This window comes from Amblyomma americanum, chromosome 11 (genome assembly GCF_052857255.1).
Source record: "Amblyomma americanum isolate KBUSLIRL-KWMA chromosome 11, ASM5285725v1, whole genome shotgun sequence".
Lineage (NCBI taxonomy): Eukaryota > Metazoa > Arthropoda > Arachnida > Ixodida > Ixodidae > Amblyomma > Amblyomma americanum.
In genome coordinates this window covers 48,046,071-48,072,009 of record NC_135507.1, presented here as the reverse complement: position 1 = coordinate 48,072,009, position 25,939 = coordinate 48,046,071, and the positions used below count along the sequence as shown (strand labels likewise).

The 25,939-nt window shown below is 50.3% G+C and overlaps 1 protein-coding gene across 1 annotated transcript; it reads right to left on the bottom strand.

The window, feature by feature from the left end:
* Positions 1-954: 954 nt before the first annotated feature.
* LOC144110173 (piwi-like protein 1) lies at positions 955-23,685 on the bottom strand. The gene is made up of 7 exons (XM_077643008.1): positions 23,598-23,685; positions 18,975-19,440; positions 14,719-15,564; positions 14,207-14,347; positions 11,848-12,420; positions 10,679-11,062; positions 955-1,855 (listed from the first exon to the last, which is right to left on the bottom strand). The coding sequence occupies exons 2-7, from the start codon at positions 19,293-19,295 to the stop codon at positions 1,403-1,405; spliced, it is 2,718 nt and encodes a 905-aa protein (XP_077499134.1). The 5' UTR covers positions 19,296-19,440; positions 23,598-23,685; the 3' UTR covers positions 955-1,402.
* Positions 23,686-25,939: the final 2,254 nt, after the last annotated feature.

The following is a 25,939-nucleotide window of genomic DNA, read 5'->3' as shown; positions in this document are numbered from 1 at the left end:
CCGCATCAAAAGCACACATTTTTTGAAATTCTTACGATTAAGTCAAGATGAAACATAATTGCACATCAATAAACACATGAGACGCTTAAATATAATTTTCATCCAGCAAAACAAAAGGAAAAAAATCAACGTGAATGCTTCTCTAGCGCCACGTATGAGAGAAAATCGCGTTAGCATCCACACAATACGCGCAACACCAATTGGAAGAACACCAATTGGTTCAATATATTATTCGCTGCAAAAGGTTAGAGAACATCGCTCTACCTGTATTACATCCAGACATTCCTAACCTGTTTATGTTGTTTGCTCCAACAATACGTATTTGTTATGCAAACTCATAATTACATTTCATTGAATACAATCATGCAAAGAAAATAAGCCACTGGCCACAAGTGGCCAAATCAAGACATGTGCTTCACTCCCTAAATAAAGAAAACCAAGTCAACATACTTCACTGAAATACGATACAGAAAACATACCTTGACTACATGTCTGATGATGACATGCCTACAAAGCTAATGAAAAAATTAAAAATCTGCTTACATTTTTCAATTATAATAAAAAATATGTACATCATAAACCAAATTATTCATTCACCCACTCTCCTGGTTAAAGTCTGAAAAAATGCGCTATCTCAATCGGTGAATCACTTGTGACATCTAAAAAAAATAGATGACTTGATATGGAATACCATAAACTCATTACAGAGATCCATAACTCCAAAAACAGATGAATGCTCTCGAACAACCAGAAATTTTCCAATAAATATACAAAATACCTGCTGTGAAAACTTGATGGCCGTGTGCATGGCAGTGCATGTAATTTAGTTCAACAAAATCATGGAAGAATGGCACCGCAATTCTTGAACGAGTATCCGTTCATTATAAAAAAACTGCGCATGGGCACAAACAAAAATATATCAACAAAGGAAACGCGAAAAAAGTGAAGCATTCATCAAGAAACAAATTTCACAAAACATATCGAATTGATTGCTCTCCTAAGGTGAAGCGGAAAAAAATAAGCCATCTAGCACAGATAAACTTTGAATCAATGACCTTTGCTGCCACGCAGCAGCTCCTACAGCGAAGGCCTCAGGCATCAACCCTTCCACAAACAATCATTAGACACGCCATACACATCGCCACTGAGTTCTCACCTGAAAAAGCAACCCTTACTACTGAGCCATGGTAAGCCTGAACCCCTCGCTGCTTCTATTAGACGCCGGCGCTTCGTTCATGAACTGCCATGGCAACATGCAGAGGATGATCACACACACCTGCTTAGCCCCTTTCCGTGCTCCTTAGATGCTGTGCGCAGGTGTGCAGAAGAGGGCAGAGGGCGCAAACCTCCCATCCCACCTTCCTCATACCAGCGAACCTCGGCAAACCCCGAATGCCAGAGTTTAGAGGTAATACAGGGTAGAGGAGAGGCGCGGGTTGTGCTCCGCGTGCATCGATTGGCCGGCGAGGAAGGCCAGCTTGTGGGCGTACTGGCACGGGGCCGGCACGCGGATTGTGCCCGGCCAGTTAAAGTAGAGGTGGGTCAGCTTGTACGCTAGGCGCTGCATGTGGTCTGGCTTCAGGCCTGTCGTGTCGTAGATGACGTTGTAAAGTGTCGGGGCCACGGTGCCCTGGCGCACGCTCTGGGACACCAGGAAGAAGTCGTACCGCTCGGGGCGCGTCACATCGCTGTCGACCACGGTGCCCGGCGGCGGGTTGGCCACGCGCTCACGGCTCGGCAGGAAGAAACGCGTGGAGGTGCGCTTGGTCACCACCACGAAGGCCAGCTTGTGCTGCACGCCCGGGAAGAGCGCTTGCAGCGAGGCCACGATCTGATTGATCTCCCACTCCTTCACCTGCGCCGCGCACACCCGAGACAGGCTTCAATCGCGCCCGCTGCCGCCACCAGCATCACCTGCCAGTGCATTTCTGCTGACAGCACAGGGCATTGGAAGTTACCAAAAAGGCATTGGACGATGGTGGCGCAAAAGCGGGGAGGTGACATAAGGTTAAAGTGCAGGACTGAAAACGAAGAATAATAAAAGCAATTCATAACACAGTTAAATAAAAAACTTATGAGATCACTGTGACACCCGCACTGGAGGCATCCGTAAGCATTGACGCCTGCTTGCCCCTCTTTGCCTAAATTAAGTTCTATCATTGCCCATTTTGAGTTTAAAAAGTTGGCGCCACGCTTCGTTTTTAAATTTGTCGCCACGGTTCGCTACGTCTACACTTCCAGTTTTTCAGATTCGGCACTAAGCTGTAGCTCCACCCATTTCCAGTGTTTCAAACTTTTGCGCCACATCTGCTCCGGCCCCGCACACTTTTGGGACATTTCTGGCTCTAATTAATTCCTACCTCACTAGCACCTCAATATTTCCCCTGCGAGATTTTTTGATGCTGTATTTAATGCAAACATTTTTTTCTTATAACTCAATTCGTTAGAACGTTATCGTGATGACAAGCTCCTAATGACATGAAACCGCAAAAAAAAATGCCATGCGTTGCTTACGCATTATTCAAATAAAGCCGATCCGGGGCCAACTGACCACGCGCTACCTAGGGCTCCAGGTAGGCTTCAAACATCGAATTTACATGTTGCAGATCATCGTACAGCCCCCGTCACCTCATGCGGAAGCCACCAAAAAAACATTAAGCTAAAGCTTTCGATTACCGCACTGTATTGCCGCGAGCCTGGTCCCGAGCAAAACGTGCATGCCTGTCACATACTTTCTAGCCATGATGACATCCTCATGGAAACTCATGACAATTTCTAGCTATGATGTCATCCTCATGGAAACTCATGACAATTTCTAGCTATGATGTCATCCTCATGGAAACTCTACCTCCCACGCAGGTCCCATCTCCAAAGTTTGCCATTTCCGCACATTTTCTCATGCTATTCGGAACTCCCGGGAATCAAATCAGTGCGTACGTACGTGGCAGATGCTCAGAGCTCCAGTCTCTTGATTCCTAATCCTATTCTATTAGTCCGAAGTTCAGCCTGCCTTGCAATGGAAAGGTACCGTTCTTGGAAGAAAATTTAAGTTTACTTTGGAATAAAAGCTTTCTGTAGCCACTGCAAATCTTCGGGAAAACGTTATGCGTGGTCCACTACTGCAGTTTCCTGCGGAATCGCACTTCCAACACGGAGGCCGCATCAGCTCCAGCGGACACGAAATGTAAAAATACCTGCGTAGTCTGCATTGTAAACGACACTTAAAGAACAACTTGTAAAGATAGATTAGATAAGGGTGGTCCAAATCCCCGCGCCCTCCACTTCACGATATCTCGCAGCTTTCATGCAGGTTCCTATCATTGTAACCGTTTTTTGTAGAATGTCGCGAAAGTGTCATACGATTCAGCGTTTCGCGTAGCATAAGATTGACTAGCCAGTTCGAGTCTAGCTCGGGGCAGCGGTTCTAACCGGCGACCTAGAGTTGGGGCTGTTTAAAAAATTTTTGCTTAAAATTGGGGCTGCTTAAAGTTGGTCACTAAAAGTTCGGTTCGCGCACTGTTCAATTCAATAATTCCGCAAGCTACACAGACTTGCCGACCCAGGATCAGCAAGATGTTGGTTTCAGCGATGCCACGAGTACTGGGGTTGTTATCGCACTCTGAGGCAGCAAACATGCTGGCTCTCGACGGAATCAATATCTGGTCATCACAGACGCATAACTTAGCCCTGCGCGGCTCGGTATCGTCGTCGACAGAGCCTTGGGTGGAAAACGACAAGAATAGCTCCTGAAAGTTGATAACGGCACCGTACTCCTGAAGGAAAGCCAAACCGAGTATGAGGTCCATGGAGCACTCGCTTAACACAGGAAAGCAACCAGGGAAAGTAACACCGCGGATCTGGATTCGCGAAGTGCACACACCGATCGAAGTTACCACATGGCCACCAGCTGTCCGGATCTACGGCCCAGACCAAGGGGTAAGAACCTTCCTCACGGCCGTAGCTAACCGTCTACTCATTACAGAAAAATCAGCGCCGTTATCCACGTGTGCGGTAACGTCGTGGTTGTCGGCGGGTACCGGAATTTCGGCGGAAACCAGTCGGTCCCAGCTCGTCGTCGAGGTCGCCGGCGGTCGGAGGGTCGCGGTGAATCGTCGGGTGGAGGCTCTTGACTCGGTCCAGTCGCGGTGGCCTTACGCCCGGAAGACGCCGTCTCCAATTTTCCCGACGTGGGGAGGTACCTCTGAAGTTGCCAGAGCAGAGGACGACGGCCGGCCGGGCGAAGAGAACCGCCTTGGGGTTGGCGATCGGGACTGACGTCGCTGCGAGGTCGAGGACTGCACGTTGTGAGCCAGGTACTGCTCGATATCCCTTGGTCGTTCACCGTAGCGCGGTCAAGGTGCGTCAGGTGAAAATCCGATTAAACCCATTCTGCTGTAGGGGCAGTGGCGGAGGATGCGGCCGGGCTACCCGCAGGGGTAACAGAGCGGCCGATTGTTTGGCGTATGACACACGTGCGCTTTGCTCATGGGGGGACTGGACTCCTACGGCACGGAGGGTACTGTTTCGACTGGGTACTGTGTAGAGGTGGCACAGGAGCGACGGGAGATAAGGTTCGCATCGCTGGCCCGGGACTTCGTAGCGCGTCGCTGTACGTCATATCGGAGGGCGCCGGGTGTGGAGCGGGGGGTGGCTGCACAACTCGTTGAATTTCTTCACGGACCACGTCCGTTACGGCAGCGACGCTGACCTGTGGAGCTTTAAAGGGAAGCTTCGCCAGTTCCTCGCGCACAAGGCTCTTTAAAAACTCCCGAAGCTCCTCGGCGTGCAGCGACGTATGCGTGTACTGGGAAGCGGCTGCTACAGTAGCCTGACGTCCGTAGTGGGCACCCCGTTCCTGAAGAGAGCGCTCGATAACCGTTGCCTCCTTGGTGAAGTCGGGCACTGTTCTTGGCGAGTCACGGACCAATCCGGCAAACAGCTGCTCATTTACGCCACGCAATAAGTGGCGTACCTCCTTGGCTTCGGACATAGCAGTGTCGGCCCGATTGAACAGGCTCGTCATTTCCTCTATGAACATCGCGACACCCTCGTTCGGTTGCTGTGATCTCGAGTGCAGGGCGATTTCAGCTTTCTCTGTTCTTTCGCTGCTGGTAAATTTCGCTAGCAGCTCTCGACGAAAAGCCTCCAAGGTGGCAAAAGAAGCTTCGTGGTTCTCAAACCACGTTCTGGCTGAGTCTTGCAGCGCAAAGTAGACGTTGCGCAGCTTGCGCTCGCCGTCCCACTCATCGAAACCCGCCACTCGGTCAAAGCTGGCCAACCAGTCTTCGACGTCCTAGAACCTGTCTCCATGGAACGGTGGCGGCGACCGAGGTGTGTGAAGACTAGCCGCTTAGGATGTCATGACCCTTACAGGTGCTGTCAGTTGGCCGAACTCCGGTTGTAGGCCTCGCAGACGGCGGCTCGCCTTGTGGACGGGTGTTGAGTTCACGCGTGGAGAACAGGCGTCAAGAGTGCCCTCGTAGTCAGAGTACATGGGACACCACCCAGCGGCTCCACCAAATATGTCACCGATTGACGGTCGAAGCACACAGACCAGGTTTAACTAGACGTGCTGGGAGAGAAAGACAGCAGGGCGCTCGAGCGAAGATATGACAATCATCTAGCCCCTCGAATGCGCAAGGCATGAAAAGTCCCAGCTAAAACAGTTCGGCCGCGGTATAGGTGCGACTGGATGGATTGGTACTGTGGCAATAGCCTCCCAAAGAACAATGTGTGAGAAATTGTGGGTTTCTTGATCTATTCCTTCTCACAGAGCTCAGCAATACCCACCTGGTACTCAAAGGCCCACCGGTGACTGTGTTTCAAACGGCCACCGTCCAGTGTGGAGACATATCGTATAACCGGTCCCCCACTTCGCCGGCAGTGGTAAGAGGAGTCGCCGCAACCTCGCACATTTTGCATAGTTGCATAGAAAGCAACTGAAGTTGACTGGGCAGTGGATGACAATGCACCAAGAATTGCAATAGAATCATAATTAAAAATAAAAAGGAAAACGAATAGACTGGTGAGGCAAAGAAGAAGGTTTTCATATTTCCTCTGCATCAATCGAACTGATCGCTGTAAATTTTTTTGTCTTCCCAGCTACGAAACACTCTACAGCAGACATTTATCAAGAGCTCGCAGTTTGGAGGGGCCAAATTGAGTAAGGTATTTCTGTCTCACCAGGACGTTTTAACAGCCGAAAAATACTTGCCGAGATGCATTGATTCTTCGCACCCAAGTATCTGTTGCGAGTGGGGACGAACGCTTCAAAACAGGTCAGAAAGATGAGACAAATTCTTGCTGCGACCTTCAGTGTCCCGTCTGTGGAGCCGGGAGAGACAAGATGATGCAACGCCTGCACCATCCAAGCCACTCAGTTTTCGAGGCCACGCGATGCCGTATACCAGGACATAAAAACGTCTACGAAATTCGATTTTTCCAATAGCCGCGATGAGAAGGTGGGTGTGCCTCTCGACTCCTAAATGAAAAAAAAAACTCTAAGAACTGACATCCCCTGCCAATAACTCCTGCTGACAGGACTAGAGTTTCGATGTATTTCTTCCGAAAGTCAACAGAAACTTTATTGGAATTTTTTTAGGGGATGGCATTAGCATCGGCCAGCTACGTGTCTCTCATTGAGACTATCTGAAAAACCACAATAGTCATGTAGCAAGCGATCACAATTTAGCTAAGCAGCATACTTGCAAATATGATTCGATAGTATTTGGATGCTTATGGTTGATTATGTGTGGGTTTAACGTCTCAAAGAGAATTAGGCTATGCGGGATGCCCTGCTGAAGTGTTCCCAATATTTCGGATGTTCGCCACCACTTCCGTTGCAGCGCAAAATGCCTGCACTACGCACCTGCACGGCATTATCCGCACCTACATTATCTGATTTTATTTACACAATACTGCAGAGCTCAAATGGTCATGGCAGGATGACGAAAATTGAACTAGAAAGAACTACACATAAATAACAGCGCACAGATGGGGCAAAAATGAAGGCAGACAAACACCTTCGCTAACTAACAAATGGAAGAAAATTTTACTGCACTCACGTAATTTATACTCAAGGGTCATGCCCACAGCATAAAAATATAAGAACTTTAATACCAAGCAGCAAGATTCTCCCGCGTTCTTTCAAAGGATGACTCACGCCATGCACATGTGGGATTGCCAGTTTTTTCACCTCCCTCTTGTTCCTTAGTGATCGTGGCTTCCGGGTGGAAATCTTTCAAAATTTTGTAGCCAACACTACAAAGAACAGCGTCCGGGAATCCGGCGATGCGCATTCTTTGCAGTTTGTTCTTAAAGCTTTGTTCGCTACGATGCAGACATGACCTATTGAGGGTCCTTATCAAGGCTCTTGTTACTATTTATTTATAAAACTCTTTTTTCTTGCCAACAGTGCACGACCCTTTCCTGGTAAAAAAAAAACCTGACTGAGGAACCTGAGGGAGTAGCTCGAACAACAGTGCCCGCAAAGCGCAAACATTATTTCGGTCGACTTTAAAAACTTCTACTACTCTCTTCTGCACGAGTTGTTGTTCGAGGCGGTAAAGGAAAGCATCAAAACAATGGGAACCGTTAGGTTTCAAACTGCCTGTGACATTACTTGTGCGAGTTTCCTTAAGTCCCGGGGTTTTATCTGTGATCAGCCTTCATGATCTTTAAAAATGGATTTAATGGACTTCACATCCAGCAAAAAAGGAGTATGTATATAGGATCATGCGTGGCGCCGCTTCTCAGCAATCTTCTACTTGGCCGCTGCGACAGAAAACTGAAAACAACCCTCGAAAACAGCAGCTCGCTCAACGTGTTCTGCTATGTTGACGATTTTCTGATCGTCTACAAGGCCTCTGCCATGGGACCCCATAGTGGGGTAGCAGAACTTTTGAGGATATTCGAAGGCACTCTTAAATATTTAACTCTGACGAAGGAATTACCGCAAGACAACCTGTGCAACACCTGTTCCTGGATTTGCTCGCGTTCGTGCACCCAGAGCACATTTGTTGGTGCTACACCCCGCGCTCAAAGAAAGGATTCACGCCTTACAGTTCGGATAACCCGAAACTACTAAAGAGAGCAGCATCAACATGCGCCTTGAAAAGCACCCTCAATAAGTCATGTCTGCATCGTAGCGAAGAAAGCTTAAAGATCCAACTACAAAGGTTGCACATCGCCGGATTCACGGACGCTGTTCTTTGTAGTGTTGGCTAGAAAATTTTCAAAGATTTCCACCGAGAAGCCACGACGACACAGGTACAAGAGGAACATGAAAGAACTGTTGTGATCCCACAAGTGCACGGCGTGAGTCATCCTTTGAAGAGAGCTTTGGGGCAGTCCTACGTAAGGGTGCTTTTTTACTGCACCTTGACAAACTCGACAAACTTCGCAAAATCATCAATCGAAAAGAGAAGTGCCCAAAACAGTGCGAAAGGAAATACGAAAGGCCTTTCACCGAATGTAAAAAAAAGAAGTGGTCTACGATTTTGTGCCTTTGTCCTATGGATCATCCTACATAGGACAGACAGGACGTTGTTTAAATGATAGGCTGCGAGAACGTAGCAGAGATATCAAAGACATATGGTCTAAGAGCACTTGCTGCTGGGCTAGTTGGTTTTGGTTCATAATTAAATAGTTTTTAGGCGCAAAAAAGAGACAAGACACGTAGGGTGACAGGACGAAGCGCCAACTTCCAACTGATTTTATTGCATGCGTGGAACGTACTTAAATAGCTTGTCCTCACATGTGCAGATGGGTCACCTAAAGCTCAAGTACGACTTGATAAGGCGCGCTCCAGGAATTTCTTTTCACAGTCGTACAATACTATCGATGTGTCACTTATGCACAGGTCGCCTTTCTTTTTGATAAAAAAACGCTTCTACAAGACAAAGAATGATACTGGTAGAGCAAAGCCAGAGGTCCCCCGAGAAGAGGTAAGACCAGTGGTGGTGCCATACGTGCATCGTGTGGCCCATAATTTGAAAAAAGTTGCCAGCCGCCATGCTGTACGGCTCGCCTTTTCGGCACCGAGAAAGCTAGGTGGCCTTTGCTCCCGTACTGATAAAGAGAACAGCAAGGAATGAGGCTGCGGAACAAAGCACAGGAGACCGTTCGTAAAATGTGCTGAAGGGGTGGTCTACGAAATCCCCCTGTCTTGCGGGCACTCCTACATAGGCCAGACTGGCAGGTGCCTGAATGAGCGAACGAGGGAACATGAGAGAAACGTAGAGCAGAAAAAGGAAGGTACAAATCTAACTAAGCACATTAGTAAGTGCCCGTCCCGCAATTGTGAGCCTTGCTTCACTGATGTGCGCATTCTGGGCAAAAGCTGGAATACTAATGCTAGAGAGTTGATAGAAACGTTTTTTATCAAAAAGAAAGGCGACCTGTGCATAAGGGACACATCGATAGTATTGTACGACTGTGAAAAAAAATTCCTGGAGCGCGCCTTATCAAGCCGTACTTGAGCTTTAGGTGACCCATCTGCACATGTGATGACAAGCTGTTTAAGTACGTTTCATGCATGCAATAACATCAGTTGGAAGTTGGCGCTTCGTCCTGTCACCCTATGTGTCTTGTCTCTTTTTTGGCCTAAAAACTATTTATATATCAAAGACAGCACGAGGAAGAATCTGCCTGAACACGTGGCCACCTGCAAGTACACTGCAATTCTTGACAAAAGCAAAGTACTCAGGAGATACTACAGCTTGCGCGCGCTTTATTCGAAGGGCATGCCATTCATAAAAAAGGAGTGAATTGCGTGAGTACACCTTCTATCACTTTGAAAAGGAAACAGATTAGTTTCCTTGATTGCTACGAACGCGGGAGAATCGTGGTGCTTGGTTTTAAATTTTTTATGTCTTTATGCTGTGGGTGAGACACTGGAGTATAAATTTCATCAGTGCAATAAATTTTATTTTTTCAGTTGATAGTCAGCGCTCGTGTTTGTGTCTCATCCTTATTGTCCGGTCTGTCACGCTGTTATTTATGTGCCATGATCCAACGGGCCCGGCTAATTCCACTCTTGTAGAAAGAAGCAGTATTCGCAAATCCAATAAATGGTAATAGTTCAATGGCCACAGAACTAAAATTGGAGAGAACACTGAAGCTCCACCCTAAAGGTATGACGTGACAGCATAATAGGTTGATTCCCGGATATGCAGAAGGTCATTCGCTACAATCATAGAACCATGAGAGTCCTCATACTTTCCTAGCGTAGTGGTACTGTGGTGCAGCAGTTAAGGGATGCGCTACTGCCCTGCGATGGCAGGTTCTCCCGGCCGTGGGCCTTCTGTGGCAGAGGTTTCTCTTTTCAGGTAACCAATCAATAATTTAAACTGCCACGGAGGGCAGTTTGCTCCCTATCCTCAGGGCAGGTTATGACGACGTCGCAATGTCATGTGACGTATGCTGCCCACCTGCCTCCTACACTATAAACAGAAAGGAATAAAAAGGGGAGTAAGCTGTCTTCAAGCGCACACCCGCTTTCATGAAAGGCGCTGCGCTAGAGGAAAGCTTAGTCTCATTCTACTACCATGCAAGCGTTTTCGTGTTTGGAGAGTGGGTTGGTCTCTGTGCACAACCAGCTGTCCTATCCATGCACGAGACTTTTCGCTCACAACGCCAGCAACGCCGGGTTTTCTGGGTAAAAAGTTGCCTTGCCCACCTGGGGGATCTGTCCGTCGGACACCCCGTCGCGGAAGAATATGATGCGGTCGGGCGAGGCGCCGTCGTTGCACTGCGAGTACTTGCGCAGCGCGTCGCGCAGGAGTGAGGCGAGCGAGTGGCCCAGCTCCTGGTGGGTGTCATAGAAGGAGACGCGCGAGTACCACCGCGTCAGGCTCCTGTTTATGCTGGCCACGAAGGCGCCCGCCGAGCCATGGGGTGAGCTCGAGTCGCGGTAGGTGTCGTAGCCGATCACCATGGTGCTGGCCAGAGGGATCTCCAGGCACCAGGCCTCGCCGCCCAGCTTGCAGTTCAGCTGCACTGCTACCTTGGTGGCCACAGAGCGAATGGTCTTGCGGTTGCCGATGGTGCGGGCGAGCATCACCTGGAAAGTGTACCGAAAAAAAAACTAGTAGCCATCGTCACCATTATGCACTGTACTGCGTTAGAAATGACTTTGCTTTCCTCAGTCTACTTGCATCATCTTACCCTACAGCTCCTTGCTATATAAACTCTTACATACACGTCGACAAACTTTCACACCTAGACAGCCACCACATCGCTCTTGACGTAAGCGTTCACAGCGCAGGGAAAAGAGGCAACAGCTAATCTTGACAGTAATATACATTACAGCACGACCAACCAGTCATGGATGCGATGGCCAGAGACTTGCTCGGTGCTCAGCATCTCAAATGACGCGATTATTCTTTTTGCGCACAGTGTTCTGGCCAGTTATGGCCAACTGGAGCCTCCAATTATTCAAAAGAACCAACCGAATAACGACTGAAATGAGGTAACTCAAAATTATTTGAGTCCTGAAAAGCACACCACATCACACTTTACCACACCATTTCCCAATTTTTGCAGTAAAACGCAATAAGGGACACTCATTACAACTGATTCTAATTGTGTTTCAAGGAAGCCGAACTCAGCGCTTCATAATAACGATAATAATAATGCTTGTTTGCATCAAATACAATATACAGGATGCTAAAGGTATGCAGAAAAAGCTGCCATGAAGACCACTTGACGAAGCTGCAGGCCCCCTGTACAATGGTCATCTTACAGTATCGCAAAAACAGGCTCCGGAGAAGTCTTGAAAAGTAAATCGAGTTTTTACCGGATCTCGCTACACGCTTCGGGCGACAAAGAACAAAAGCCTCGGCCCACCTGTGTGTGGAGGCCGAGGTCGACGCAGGCCTCCTTCTTGATGAGGTCGTAGCGGTCCTTGCGGTTGTTGGGAAGCACGATCAAAGCCAGCTGAATATTGCCGCCTCTACCAAGCTGGCGCAGGGCTTCCACAAAGCCTGAGGGCCGTTCGTCGTCCAGCAGCACCAGACGCGGTTGCCCGATCTTGACGCCCATGGGCGGGCACACGGACATCAGGGTGCGCACGAATTCCGTCACGTTGGCCTCCTCGCGCCGGTGGCAAAGGACGATCCACGACTCGACGGCGACGGCCACGTGCAGCGGCCGGTCGCGCGTCTCGCGCGAGAAGTCGGCCGTGGCCGCGCTGTAGCGGTACGCGTTGCTGCCTTGCATCACCTTCTCGGGCGGCAGCACGCGGGCGTCGATTCTGACGAGCGAGTCGTCGAACCGGAGACCCCAGCTGTCCATGTCGTTGCGGATAGCCTCGTTGTTGTTGATGCGGTCCATGAACTCGAGCAGGTTCCGCACCCGTTTGGAAGGCTCCACGCGCATGTGCTGAGCCAGGTCCCGCATCACGGACACATTGGCCCGCATCTGCGAGGGAAATAAGGGCCCGTTAGACGGCAACTGTGGTTTGGGGTCTATGGCCGGCCCAGAGCAACTCAGGTTATGTAGGGACGCCGCAGTGGAGGGTCTTCGGATAATTTCAACCACGTGGACTTCTTTACCCTGCACTGACAATGCACGGTACGCGGGCCTCCGCAAATTCGCCTCCATCGAAATGCGACCGCTGCGGCAGGGATCGAGCCCGTGTCGTTCAGGTAGGAGGGCGAGCACCATAACCACTCAGCCACGGTGGTGGCGGACAGCCGCACTTATCTGGGTACCTCCAACGGTTCAGAGTCCGCCAAAGATTTTAGGGTCGGGTCCCAGAAGGCCCGTATACCCATTATACGCTAATCCAGTTTTAAAAACTGCCCAGACTAGACTTTGTAGGAGCACATGCGCCCTTAGCGACCACGACAAAGCTCGGGGTCCGCAATGTTCTAGTTCCCACCAAATGCATTCATTCATGTGGCCGTGGCTTAAACTTGGCGCGCTTTATGGTTCTACAAGGAACGGTAAAAGATGCTGACGCCTTCCCTTCCCCAAGTCAGTTGCTGGAAAACGTTTGTAGCGCCTTCAAATTAATTCGAAGAAAAACCTTATGTAGAAGAAGCACAACTCCCCTATTTCTGCTTTCCAATCTTTCACTATTATATTCAGGTTTTTAGTACATACTAAGTCCTAAGCATTGCAGTGCCAGTTTTGTAATGCAGTAAAACCACGTCAAGCCAGCTCCAGGAGTACTCGCATGAGCAATACATGCGCTTAGGAAGTTGCAGCATGAAATCCCCCGCCTCCGCGTCCATTCAGCCACATATCTTGATGCCCGCTTAAGGCGTAGCGGCTTATCGCGAATGTTCCTGTTACCGCGTACTAATCACGGAAAAGGCTGAAGGCATATCTCGTCGCAAACCCACGAGTACGCCGCGCATCGCAAGAAAGCAAGCTTCACGGGAAATACGCCGATACGGATACAGCGAAGCACGCTTAAAGCTGCTGACACGCTCGGAGAGCGAGCACTTATGTGACCTAACAAAACACCTCTCCTTCGCCCGCTGGGTGGGAGGAAAGGGAGCGAAGCTCCGAATACTTACCACCGCCAAAGATAACGCCTGCGAAGTGCTCGTAATAGTTTACACCGGAAAGGTACTCTATAAAATGTCGCCTTCTGCTTGCTTAGAGACAGACAGTCCATTTGAGGCGTCACTATAGCGTTGTCCGATAGGGACCCTGTTGCTTCTGTCGAAACGCAATCGAGGAAACTTAAGACGGGCTTCGCCTGTTCAACCAATACGGCCGAGGCCTAGCGGAGAAATCTGCCGGCGCCTAGTGGGGAAATTTAGAGTTGATTCAAACGCCCCTGAAGCTGCGCTGGCATAGCCTCTATGCATATAATAGAATAACGAATTTATGTGGTAGTGCGCGAATAAAAAGGAGAGAGAATTTTCGCCTAAATTCTATAAATGTGGGAAAGCAGAGGTGCATAAACCCTAGCTACTCAAATGCTACTGCATGAAAGGACACGGCACGGCATGAGCTGTTGCTCACGTGACTCCGAGCCTGATGGCTGCAGCACGCTGGCGACGCGTTATGGGCGAGAGTACTGGCCAAGCGGTGGAGCTAGGATGGCCTGATCTCTCCCCGCCTCCTTCTTAAACGCCCCTGGTTGTGCGGACGTCTACGGCCAAGTCGCGAACACAGGAGTTATACCCATTATAAACAGTGGCCGCCGTTGAAAAGGTCAAACAGGACTACATTCAAACCGACTGCCCACCTCGTCAGTGAGTCCCGTCAGGACACACAGCTCCGGCACCAGGTAGATGTTCTGCGTGCGGCCGGCGCGCAGGTCCTTTTCCTTGGGACGGACCACCAGCAGCGGCTGGCGCATGTCGCGGATGCGCCTCTCGTACTGCTCCTGCACATGGCATCGCCCAATGTCAGATGGGGTCGGTCGTACTTGCATCTATACTGCTAAGCATACGCACTCTCACTTACACTGGGCTTTGCAACACATGAATAAATTTTTGAGGAAACTAAATGGGCTGTATGCCAGATAGCTAGTGGTTTGCCACAGAAAGATGACAGCAATGGAAGGAAAACGCGATTCAGTGAAAGGCGGCTGAGCCAGATAGAGAGAGAAACTTGGAAAAATTCGGGTACCACTTCGGTATGGACCCTCTTGGCATAATATATTGGAAGAAATTTGTCATGTGATGGTGACGACGCCACCAGTTAATTCACCACTTTGAACAGAACCTATAACATGCCACTAGTAGCAACACGTACCCGGTAGTAGTCAGCGTAGGTCTTGGACCCGTCCTTGGTTATAAAGGTGCAGGCCGGGTTCTGCTCCCAGTCAATGTCGTCCACCCTGTATGTCTTGTTGTTGTAGGGCGTCAGGACAATGCAGCCGGCCACCCGTTTCACGCACTCGTCCTTGTAGTTCGGGACATGCTGGATCTGAGACATGAGGTCGAAGACGCTGTCGCGACGCAGCACCTTGTGCAGCGTGTCCGTCACCAACAGGACGCCCGCATCGTGCTGACCAATGGCCGTGACGAGCCCTTGCCACAGCTCGAGCGCGTGCTGCGGAATGCTCGCCACGGCGCGCTTGTCGAAGAAGTACCGGTTGATCTGCACAAAGTCCAGGCGCTCCAGGTTGCGGCGCATCTGCGTGTTGAAGAGGCGCAGCAGCTCCGGGTTGAACGGGGCCAGTTCCTGGACCCACTTGAAGCGGACGCAGATGATCTTGCCGTCGGTGCGCCGCTGCGGGAACACCTCGGTGATGTCCTGGTTCAGCCGCTTGGGCGACTTCAAGTCAGACATGCCGTCGAACACGAGGCACTTGTCGAAGATGTGCATGTAGTCCGCGAGGAGGGCGCGCCGCATACGACTAGACTCAACCGTCGGCGTGAACTCCACATGGTACTGGTGTATGCAGCACTGGGGCATGGAGATGAGCCGGAAGTAGTTGGCCACAACCTTGATGGGGCTGCCCGAAGTGCCCCTCTTGTTGTCGATGTGCGCAGGCCGCGTCTCGATGACGGCGAACTCGTCGCGGCGACGCCGGGTCTCTAGGCGGCCGCCGTCGCCCCTGTCGCCAGGTGCGACGGCCGGTGCGAACTGTAACTGCTGCAAGCAGAGATGAAGAGAGGGAGAGAGAGAGCTTTCCACACAAAGCCGCAGCTCACACAACGCATATACTTAAAATTTCACGAATGCACTAAGTCTGCTTAAGAGCGCAATTACGGAAGCCTTTTTTGTCCTATGTTTCTTCCCTCCATTTTTCAGCCGCCGCGTTGGCTGTGTGGTTAATACGCTCGATTATTGAGCCGAAGTTCCAGGGTTCAATTCGACATGCAGGTCGCGTTTCGGTGAAAGTGTAACGCAAAAGGCGCCCGTGTGCTGCGAGATGTGGGTGCTCGTTGAAGATCCCCACGTGGTAGAAATTATTCCGTAGATCACCACATGTCCCCACTTACTTGGTTTCTTCTATCACTCCCTCTACCACTTCCCTTACAAAGCCTATTCCTGTGTCCGCAGAGGTATGTGAGACAGTTACTTCATTTCCTTTACTCAAAAACAGCTTTCCCTCTATTTTTCAGTATTTCATTATTTGTAGTGACTTTTGTTAACTTTTACTATTTCATTTTTGTAATTTGTAATTTTGTTTTTATTTCTGTTTTTATTTTAACGTTTTTTTTGTTCTAATTTTTATTCCATTGCATATATGTTATTTGCTTGTGAACTGTTGCTTAGCTTTTTTACATTTATTTACTACACACCTTATGATTGAGAGTTCGTCCTAAAAATCTCCGTCCACAACTTCCGTCCACGGCACTCATGAGCGAAGATAGGCTTATGCCTTAACTCATACTCCTCTTGAGTTGATCAAAGAGATGATCTTGAATACTGCAACAACCCGTACAACTGTTACATCAGATACGCGCTGATGTAAAATCTCCAGCTCTTTTTGACTGCCGGAAATAGGTCCGAGCAATATGGCTGCCAACCACATCGAACTAAGGCTCTAAAACACGATAACTGCCTACAGTGTGGGCATCGCGTAATGAAAACCTCAGAACAACTTTCTAGCGCTGCTGCCCTTGTGCAGCAACCCGTCATGAACAACAGCCGCATCCCTGCACCCCGTGGTGTTACCACTGCGGAGAGGACCACGCCCTTTCAATACAAGGTGCTTTGTGCGACAGCGAAGAGACCGAGTTTGTATACAGGCGGCCTATTGTCACCGAATTCAACTTCGCTGAACGCTAGACCGTATCCTTGCAAGTGACACCCATTCTGACACTCAAAAACCCACAAGCTCATCCTAACCCCCTCCATAGCACTCCGGTCGGACCACACCTCTAGTGATCGCCTGTCCCATCCGCCCCTGGACACAGATCGAAAGGAGAACCGACACTCGTCCTGTCTCATGCGGCAACTTGGGCCAGACTAGAACGATTTACAGTGCAAATTACCTCAACGCAACCCCCTTCCCGATCACACCGGACACCTGCGCGACGGAACAAGTGGACAGCAGCTGAGGTATCACCATCCAATCCAACATTCATTGATTGGAAAGCTAACCTTGTTCTAGTGTGGGCTGCCCAAGTAAAACCTGCTCAGCCAGGTATTATCCTCAGCCAGGCACCATCCTGGCCCTCTCCCTGGCCTTGTACCACACAAGATAACTTCATCCAACCACCCTTCATCAAGTACTTGCCTCGAACAGCAATGTGCCGCCTTTAAGGAGTATTTGGCATCATGCGAACAAAAAATCGCCTGCATAACGCAAGTCATAACCAGCATGAAATCAATGGTCGCGGACATTCTCAAGGTCGTCAATCGTTAATTGTCTCGTCTCCCGTATTTTCAGCAGACGATCTATAATGTTTGAGGACACAGGCAAGACTAAGATAGGGCGGCAATTGTTTATGTAGTCACGCCGGCCTCCTTTATGTATAACTATGACTTTAGCTATCTTCATGCTATCAGTGAATTAGATCTTCCTTACCCAATAACAACTCACATGGCTCGCTTCTGCCTAAACAATTTACACGAAGCTTCTCTCTACCTCCCCAGTCAACATCAGACTATATGACACCGGTCTCTTCCTACCTCTTACCTGCCTTCCTGGCATTCACCGGAAACGACAGATTGCATGATTATCCTGCGCCTTCCAAGGGACCCCTGGTTACTTCATCATTTCAGCCTTTCCCCATTCGATCTCCCTCTACACGTTGTCAATACCCCCGTCTCATCTAACCTAATCTTTGGTTCCTCCCCCATAGCATGACATCAAGGGTAGATGAAGACAGGCGGCTTGTACACGCGACACATCACACAACTCCGTGCCGCAACCGGACGGTGGCCTACAATGACGCGGTGGTCTCATATTCACACGGGCTGGGCGCTGCAACGTACGTGATGTGTACAGCCCCACACGCTCTCGTCTCACACATACACCTCCAGCCCATGCGGTCAATCTCCTAATGCTTCCACCCTGGAAACTATCCCAGCTGTGCACACCATCAGCTCCTTCACTCAGTTACCCCCGCATCAGTATACACAATATACACGGGAAACGTGGATATGCTACCCGTTGCCTTCAAAAGAGCACAATCCCGGCGGACCTTTACGGCTACCTCAGTGAGGCCCTGCGTACCCCCTGCAAGGTCACACGTAGGTAGATTTCCGGCCATGCTGGGACCACAGGTAATGAGGTGATGCTATGAACAGTATCGAAGTCTCCTCATTTTGCCCGCGAAAACTGACGGCAACGTCGACGCCTGCGCTCCACGGCACCATCTTAGCGTAGAAAAGCTCCGTTTCCCGTTGAAGCAGCTTCCCGTCATTAGATTAATGCGCTAAGACGTTTAATGTATACGGGCGAACTTCGGCAAGTTGTCTTCTGTGTCCCCACTGTGAAATGCCAGATTGAGGGCCACCTGAGGGGTTATCTTCATTTCATTCAATAGAATTTAAGAATTTGAGAGCGCATGCATATGCGTATAGTTACAGAGCAACGCTTTTAAGTTCTCGAGTAACACTACGACGCGAATCCCAGGTAACGGGCCTTTAACAGGTGTTGTTATAAAATTGAAATGCCTCCGATTGCATATTCTTCCGCTCTCTCCATTCTTTGCACATTCCGCGTTCACCCTCCCCTGTTAACGGTAGCAACTCTTCGGACGGTTTCCGTGGCAGCTATTATTCAGTTGCGAATTACTACTACTACGACGCAAAACCCAAGGGTGCCGCCGCGGTGGCTCAGTGGTTATGGAGCTCGGCTACTGTCCCGAAAGACGCGGGTTGGATCCCGTCCGGCGTTCTCGAATTTCCATGCAGGCGAAATTCTAGATGCTCGTGTACTGTCCGATGTTAGTGCACGTTAAAGAACCCGAGGTGGCCAAACTTTCCGGAGCCCTTCACTGCGCTCATAGCCTCAGTTGATCTGGGACGTTCACCCCATAGACCTAGACCTAAAACATAGCCAACAGCCCTTCAAGAGCTGCCGCTGTAAACGAGAGATAACTCACCTGCGGCACCACAGCTGAAGGGGCCATCGCCGCCATCTGGTGGAGGTGCGCCCCGTCGCCGATGGCCATGTTGTCGATGGAGAACGACAGGCCCGCCACGCTGTCGACGGCGGGCATCGACGGCAAGGACACCGTCGCAGGCCTCAAAACACCAGGCGTCCTTGGCAAAGCCGCTGGTGGCGCCATGGCAGCAGGAATTTGAGGCACCGTAGGTGCCGCCTGTGCTCCGGGCAATACGACCACGGCCCGTGCCCTGCCGCGCGAACGGCCGCGAGCGCGACCGAGGGGCGGAGGTGCTTGACCGCCGCTGTTTTTGTCCATCTGGCTCTACAACGAGCCGCTGATCTACAGCGATGCCCACTCGTTGCGGTGGTGTTGAAGACAAGACCCGTCAAGGGCGAGACGGCTTTGGTCTATGTGCTCGCCTCGTTGACTCGAATAGCGGAAATGGGGCGCAGCAGAAGCCCTGCGGCGACGAACAAAGACATGATCGTCACTCTTAAAATGCAAGCAGGACAAAAGGAACATATATGGGGAGGCAACTGCATGGCACCCGTACCCGAGCGCTGACGTTCAGAACACGCGTTTTTTTTTCCTTCAAGGGATAACACAACCTGCACCTCAGCCGCTGAGGTGTCTCTGTGGTTATGGCACTCGGCTAATGACGCGAATAACGCGGGTTCGATCCCAGCGAAGGTGGTCGAATTTTCATGGAGGCGAAACTCTAGAGGCCCGTGTACTGTGCGATGTCATTGCACGTTAATGAACCCCAGGTGGTCGAAATTTACGGAGCCCTCCACTACAGCGTTCCTAATAGCCGGAGTCGCTTTAGGTCATTAAACCCCATATATCAAACCAAACCAAAGCAACTTGTACCTCAAAAGGCATGATATTCCTTTCGATGCAGTGAGACAGGACACAGTGCAGAGACAACAGCAACGAAGCTTACTCACGTGGTATCGTGCTTCAAATGGTGAGATTCACGACTCAAGAGAGCTACCTGGGTGTCCAACTGGTTCGCTATAAGGCCCGACCGAAATATGGCTTTCCGTGTGCGCCTTAGCTGATTTTGAATTGAAAAGAATAATATTTAGGCAGTACCTGCGACGTTGCCTTCCGGATAGGTTGGGTAGAGGTACAACGCAACCAAGGCATTGGCTGGGGCGTTTAATTCCTTCCCTAACGTGTATACCTCAACAGCTAAGTCACACACTAAGATCCAAAACTGCTTGGTACTACTGGAACGCTACGCATCAGGGATCTGACAGTCGGCCGTCGCTCTATACTAAAGATTCTTGTTCCACCAGCCAAAACATATAGATATCCAGGCAATCACTAAAATGCACTGCGACGCTGATCGTTTCGGTGGATATCCTTCCTGCCAATTAATTACGACAGGATGGAGCAGACTGCGCATTTACACGTGTCTAGTTCGACGGTTCCTCCTCATTTCCACCAAGAGATGTGGCTCTGAACAGCGCACCGATAGCTCAAGTACGCGAGGGCGTTGCTGTGCAGATATTCCTTTTCGCCTCACATGAAACACACCCGGTATCCACGAGCGCTGCAGGTAGCTCGCAACTACGTACAGCGTCCAAGACGCGTTTGAAGCGCGTTGCAGCGTCTGCCTTCAAAGCTGCACGAACAGCAAGGCTCGGGGTGCATGCAGTCGGTGACCACGTGACCGTGTAACGGAGTAGCGGGTAACTCGGCCGACCTCGTCTGTTTTAACGAGGTAGACAAATTAAGTTAACATAGCATACAAGATAAAAGCATTGGCCAAACAAATTCAACAAGGCGGCGCAAATAAATTGGAGGACGCTTAAGCTTCGCCTTTAAGAGCGGAAACCGACAGTGTGCTTGCAGAGCTGCCAGGGTCTCCACGGAACGCCTTCGCCCGTTCGGCGCAACGCCGTGCCCATGAAACAAACGGCCTGGAGTCCCCAGCAGGCCTCTGAAGAAAGCCCATCCGCCGCCGAAAGAGGTCGCGAAAAAGTCGCGGAGACGCTGCTGCCTGAATTGGCCGTTGTGCGTCTCCGTTGCGATTTTAGAGGAAAGGAAAGACGCAGTAACTGCCTCACATATCAGTGGACACCTCACCCACGCCGTCAGGGAAAGGAGGAAGTTTGCAGTGAAAGACAAATGATGTAATGGAAGTGTGCGTCCTCTCTGGCGTCGCATTCATTGAACACAAGTGCACACGGGCGCGATCTACATCACATGCGCTCGGGCAGTGCGAGCACCACGACATCGCAATGGTTCGCACCCGCACAAAACAGGACGCACGCAGGGCCGGCCACTGCTGCCTGCCCGTCTGCAAAGCCCGAAGAGGTCGCGATGTGTTGTACCCACGCTGCCGCGCGCAGGGGCGGAACCGTCATGTTATCACCGGGCTGAGCGTTTGGACCAGTGAACGTCCAATGATTTCGTTTGCTGGTTCCCTAAATTGAAATACACAACCCCTATGCGGTGTCAGTCCACGTTATTAACTCCAAATCGGCGAAATTACCGAAGCCCTCTACTACGGAGCCTCTCATAGCCTGAATCGTTTTGGAACGCCGAACTATATCAACCCAAAGCGAACACGGTCATTATACCACCTATCATGCCTCAGTGGAAGCTATTCGCATTACTCTTCATCTCTATATCATAGATAGCGCTGCGTTCAAACAGATCACGACAGTAGATTAAAATGCATTATAAAGCAGAACGCGATTTTTATGGGGTCACATTTCAAAATTTGCACACTCAAAATTATTCATGAGCGCATCAGTACACAAAGACACTTCACGAAGTCAGAGACCATGACGCATTCACTAGGTCCACCTTCTATTCAGTTCGAACCAACGAGCCTTCTCGACGCGTTTGCGCGTACTCACATGGCAATCTGAGAGACCTTGGTTCCATTCCCAGTGTATAAGCGATTTTTTATGCCGAAAGCCTTTATAGGCCCATGACTCGACAGCGGGGATGTTCGGAGAAACGTGTTACAGTATAGCTGTCAATCGAACTAATGACGTCAGCATGCAAGAACCGAATAAAAACTGAAAAACCTTACAAATGAATGAAAAATAAAAACAATAAGAAATAAAAGGAAATTTAAAAACACAGGTAATTGAAATATCTAAAAAGAAACAGAAATTGAAATGGCGAATAGAAAATAAAAACAACAGAAAAACTTTTCATAATAACGCCTACTGCCGTCTTGGAAAAACCCCGCGTTCTAGAAAGTTCCATGCGTTGGCATTATCTGCGCGCAAGCAGAATTAAGTGCCCTCAGAAATTTTTATTTGGTGGTTCTCGTGTTTCTTGTAACAACGCCAACGGCCCACGACGCCGACTTTCGTGCGAAACGAGCTCCTTAAAGCGATCGCGTTAAACTCCGAACGGAACGGCACAACCAGCCAAGGGCATGCAGCGTTCGAGGAGGATATAGCGCGCGCAGTACTCGAACGCAACAACGCCAAACGGCATCTGGATCCAGGGGTTTAGGCAACGCACAACGAAGCTTTCAGCCATGAAACAACCAAGATGACACATAGCAAAAATTGGCGAAAACCTTTTAAATTTCAGGAAACGGTAAACTGACTCGCAATTACCTTCCCTCGTGGTTGTCGGAGGAGCTCGTCGTCCGAAATGGGCACGAAATTAAGCCTTATTCCAAAATGAAAATCGCAATTTTCGCCAAACGCCAGCTACCAGCGCGTTTTTATTCACAGCTGTTCACGGCTTTTCTTTTCTCAACGCTGGAGAATGCCGGCGCGTCGCTCGAACGCTGGTCTGAAGACCGCGCAACTCTAAGCACAACGCTCACTTAATTCAGCTTTAACTTGCTCCGCTTAGGTTGCCGCGTTACTATTTTTTTATGAACTGCCCGCACTGACCATTTTTTTATGACAAGCGTCCGTCCTTGTAACTTCTCCCAGCTGATAGACCCAGATAGCCATTATACGTAAGCGGCAAGATGAACGTCTCGGTTACTGCATCGTGACGATAAGCAGGCAGCGAGGTTCAAAAATAACTCGATAACGCAGAGAAGAAATGCGACGTTGAAGCAAACAAGCCCAAAGCAGCCTCTGTCATCCGTGCTCACTTCGAACGCTCAGTCTTAGCAGGTCTGAAAGCATTCTCCATCAAGATCAACAAAAATTCTGACTCTTGGGAAAGATTATGAAACTGCAAAATGCATTTTCGCAATAATTAGACGCCATCCCCCACTTCTAAAACGTCCACTATTGACCCACTTCCTCGTGCAAATGCTTTTGCGAGGTCGGGCCTAAACGCATGCTACAACGCGCCCGGAAAATTGCAAGCCCGTATCACCCGTATCAATCATTCGAAAAAGCTTCCGACGCGCTGAATCAATCTGTATTTACTAATACCCAGGTAATACATCGCGACCGTGGAAAAATCGTGACCGAAATTGCAAAGCGCCATGATAAATACTCGGTACACCACTCGTGAAGCGCGCCGTCAGGCCTAGCGACAGATTTCATCTCAAATCATTAGAGAAAAAACTGGTTGCCAAAATCCTCAACACACCACGAACTTAGAGATCTCGTTCAGAGAGGTATGACAAAATGCACGGGAAAATATTGCGAAGCAGCAAATAACAATACTCACGGAGCTTTGTCTCTCCGGGACCTGAGCTGACGAACAACCAGCATCCAACTACAGCTGCGTCTTCTCGCTCTCTGCTCCCTTCGCGGACTGGCTTAATACGTGGACGAGTGTCACGTGATCATGCTCGCGTGCTATTGGCGCGCATAAAACAAGAAAAAGAAACGCTTCTGAAATGCGTCCTGTTTTCACACGGACGCGCGCCGGGACGCTGGGTTTGGTTTGCTAGAAAAATGATATTTATACGGAAATTACTGAATGTTTCATGACCGGCGGGTCCCTCGATGCCGCCACTCGGTGGTGGCATCATTTTGTTAAACAAAAACTTCCCCATCCCTCTCCCGTAGCTCCTTCGCCATGTGCGAGAGTTTGAACTTGAACCGAGGAGAAACCACCTGAGAAACCACATGACGACAATCAGCCGCCGCCGAAATCGAGCGCTGCTTTCTGTCTCTATAGGCCGTCGGCGTTCATTGTGCTCATTGACCTTGGCGTGGACATCGTTCTAGGTTCCGATGAATTTGTGGGAAGGAAGGGTGCATAACTGGCTCCCTTGTTCAGTGGACACCACAATCGTGCTTTGAGGTAGGTGGCGGTGATGAGTGTGATGTGGGCTGCATGCATTAGCGCCGAACACGCTATTGCAGATACGCGCACTACAGCAATAGGCCGCAGCGTTCATTAGGGGACCAACCTCTGGCGATCGAACATTATCTGACACCTTCCAGGGTGGCAGGGTGGGCGCGCTACCTCTTTATTGTGCGGAACGCACTCAACGTTACAAACACCCGAAACGCGTCTACTTGCCCGATGCACTACAGAAAAATGGAAATTAAAAATTGGTTTTGAGGAAAGGAAATTGTGCCGTTATGGTCTCACATAAGTAGGTGGACACCCGAATCGCGCCACAAGGAAGAGATAAAGGAGGGAGAGAAAGAAGAAAGTGAGAAAGAGGTGCCGTAGGGAAGGTCTACCAGAAAATGAAAATCAAAGTTGGTTTTGGGGAAAGGAAATGGCGCAGTATCTGTTTCACATATCGGCAGGTACCTGAACCGCTCCGTACAAGAAGGAATAAAGGAGAGAGTGAAAGGACAAAGGAAGAAAGAGGTGCCGTATTGGAGGGCTTCGGAAATTTTTTTGACCACGTTGGGATCTTAAACATGCACTGACATCGCACAGCACACGGGCGCCTATGCGTTTCGCTTCCATCGAAATGCTGCCACAACGATCGGGTTCGATCCCGGGTACTCCGGGTCAGTAGCCGAGCGCGCTAACCACTGAGGATCAGGAGTAGTTAAACTGCAGCTAATGTTGGAGGGAAAAGCTTCACTACGCTAAGTAAAGCAGTTTTCGGATAGGCAGCACAACGACCTTGGACGAACTTCAGCCCAACCAAGGACAGCCGTCTTTGACTATATGGGGCACAGCATATACGGCACCTCTTCCTATCTTGTTTCACTCCCTCCCATTTCACCGAAGTTGGCTCACGAGTGCGCGCAATGCCCTGCGGCCACAATAGCGCCTTGATGGAGTCTGGTAGTATGCCCTGAGCCCTATAGGCCGCGAACTTATCGCGACGAGCATTGGCGGACACGGCACAGTGAAGGAGCAGGTGTTCTAGTGTTTCCCCTGCACCGCATCCGTCACACACATCACTCGTCGCGATTCCGTGACGCACCCGTCGTTCCCCGGGCCACACGCAGCCATTGCGAGCGCGGAGGATCATCGCACGTTGTGACCGTGTAAGTGCGCGACAGCCGGTGATACTGTCGATGCGGTCACCTCCTGCGATGCGTGGGTCGGGGTGCTGCTTTCAGAGATGGCTGTGGATGGCCGCACCCACGTCCTCCAGCGCAAGGGGCAGATCGCTGGCAGGTAGCTGGTGTGCAGCGGTCACGAGGTCGTCCGCTGCTTCTTTGCTGGGGATGCGGTAGTGACAGGGCACCCACTATGCACGCACGGCACATCCTGTCCGCGCGAGGCGCTCGATGCGCGTGCGAATTCCCCACACAAGTGGGGTACCGCGGCCGTTAGATTGCAGGCGGTAGAGGGCGGCGGGAGTCGCACAGCAGAGCTCTCCTGGGCGGCGGAGGGCCGATGGTGAGCAGCAGGTCCAGCCCGAGCCGATCCCTGTCAACTCCGCCGTGGTGGAGGAGCCCAGGAAGGTTGCATGTTGCTGGCTGTGCAGTCGCAGGGCGGGGATGGTAGCCGCACTGCAAGGGAGCAGCTGTCGCGGGCCACTGAGCCGTCGGTGTACACGAGGAGATGGTCCTGGAGCTCTCGTGTATGACGGCTCTGGCCAGCTGCTGCAGAGTACAGAGTGGTGGTGTGCACCTGGAGCACAC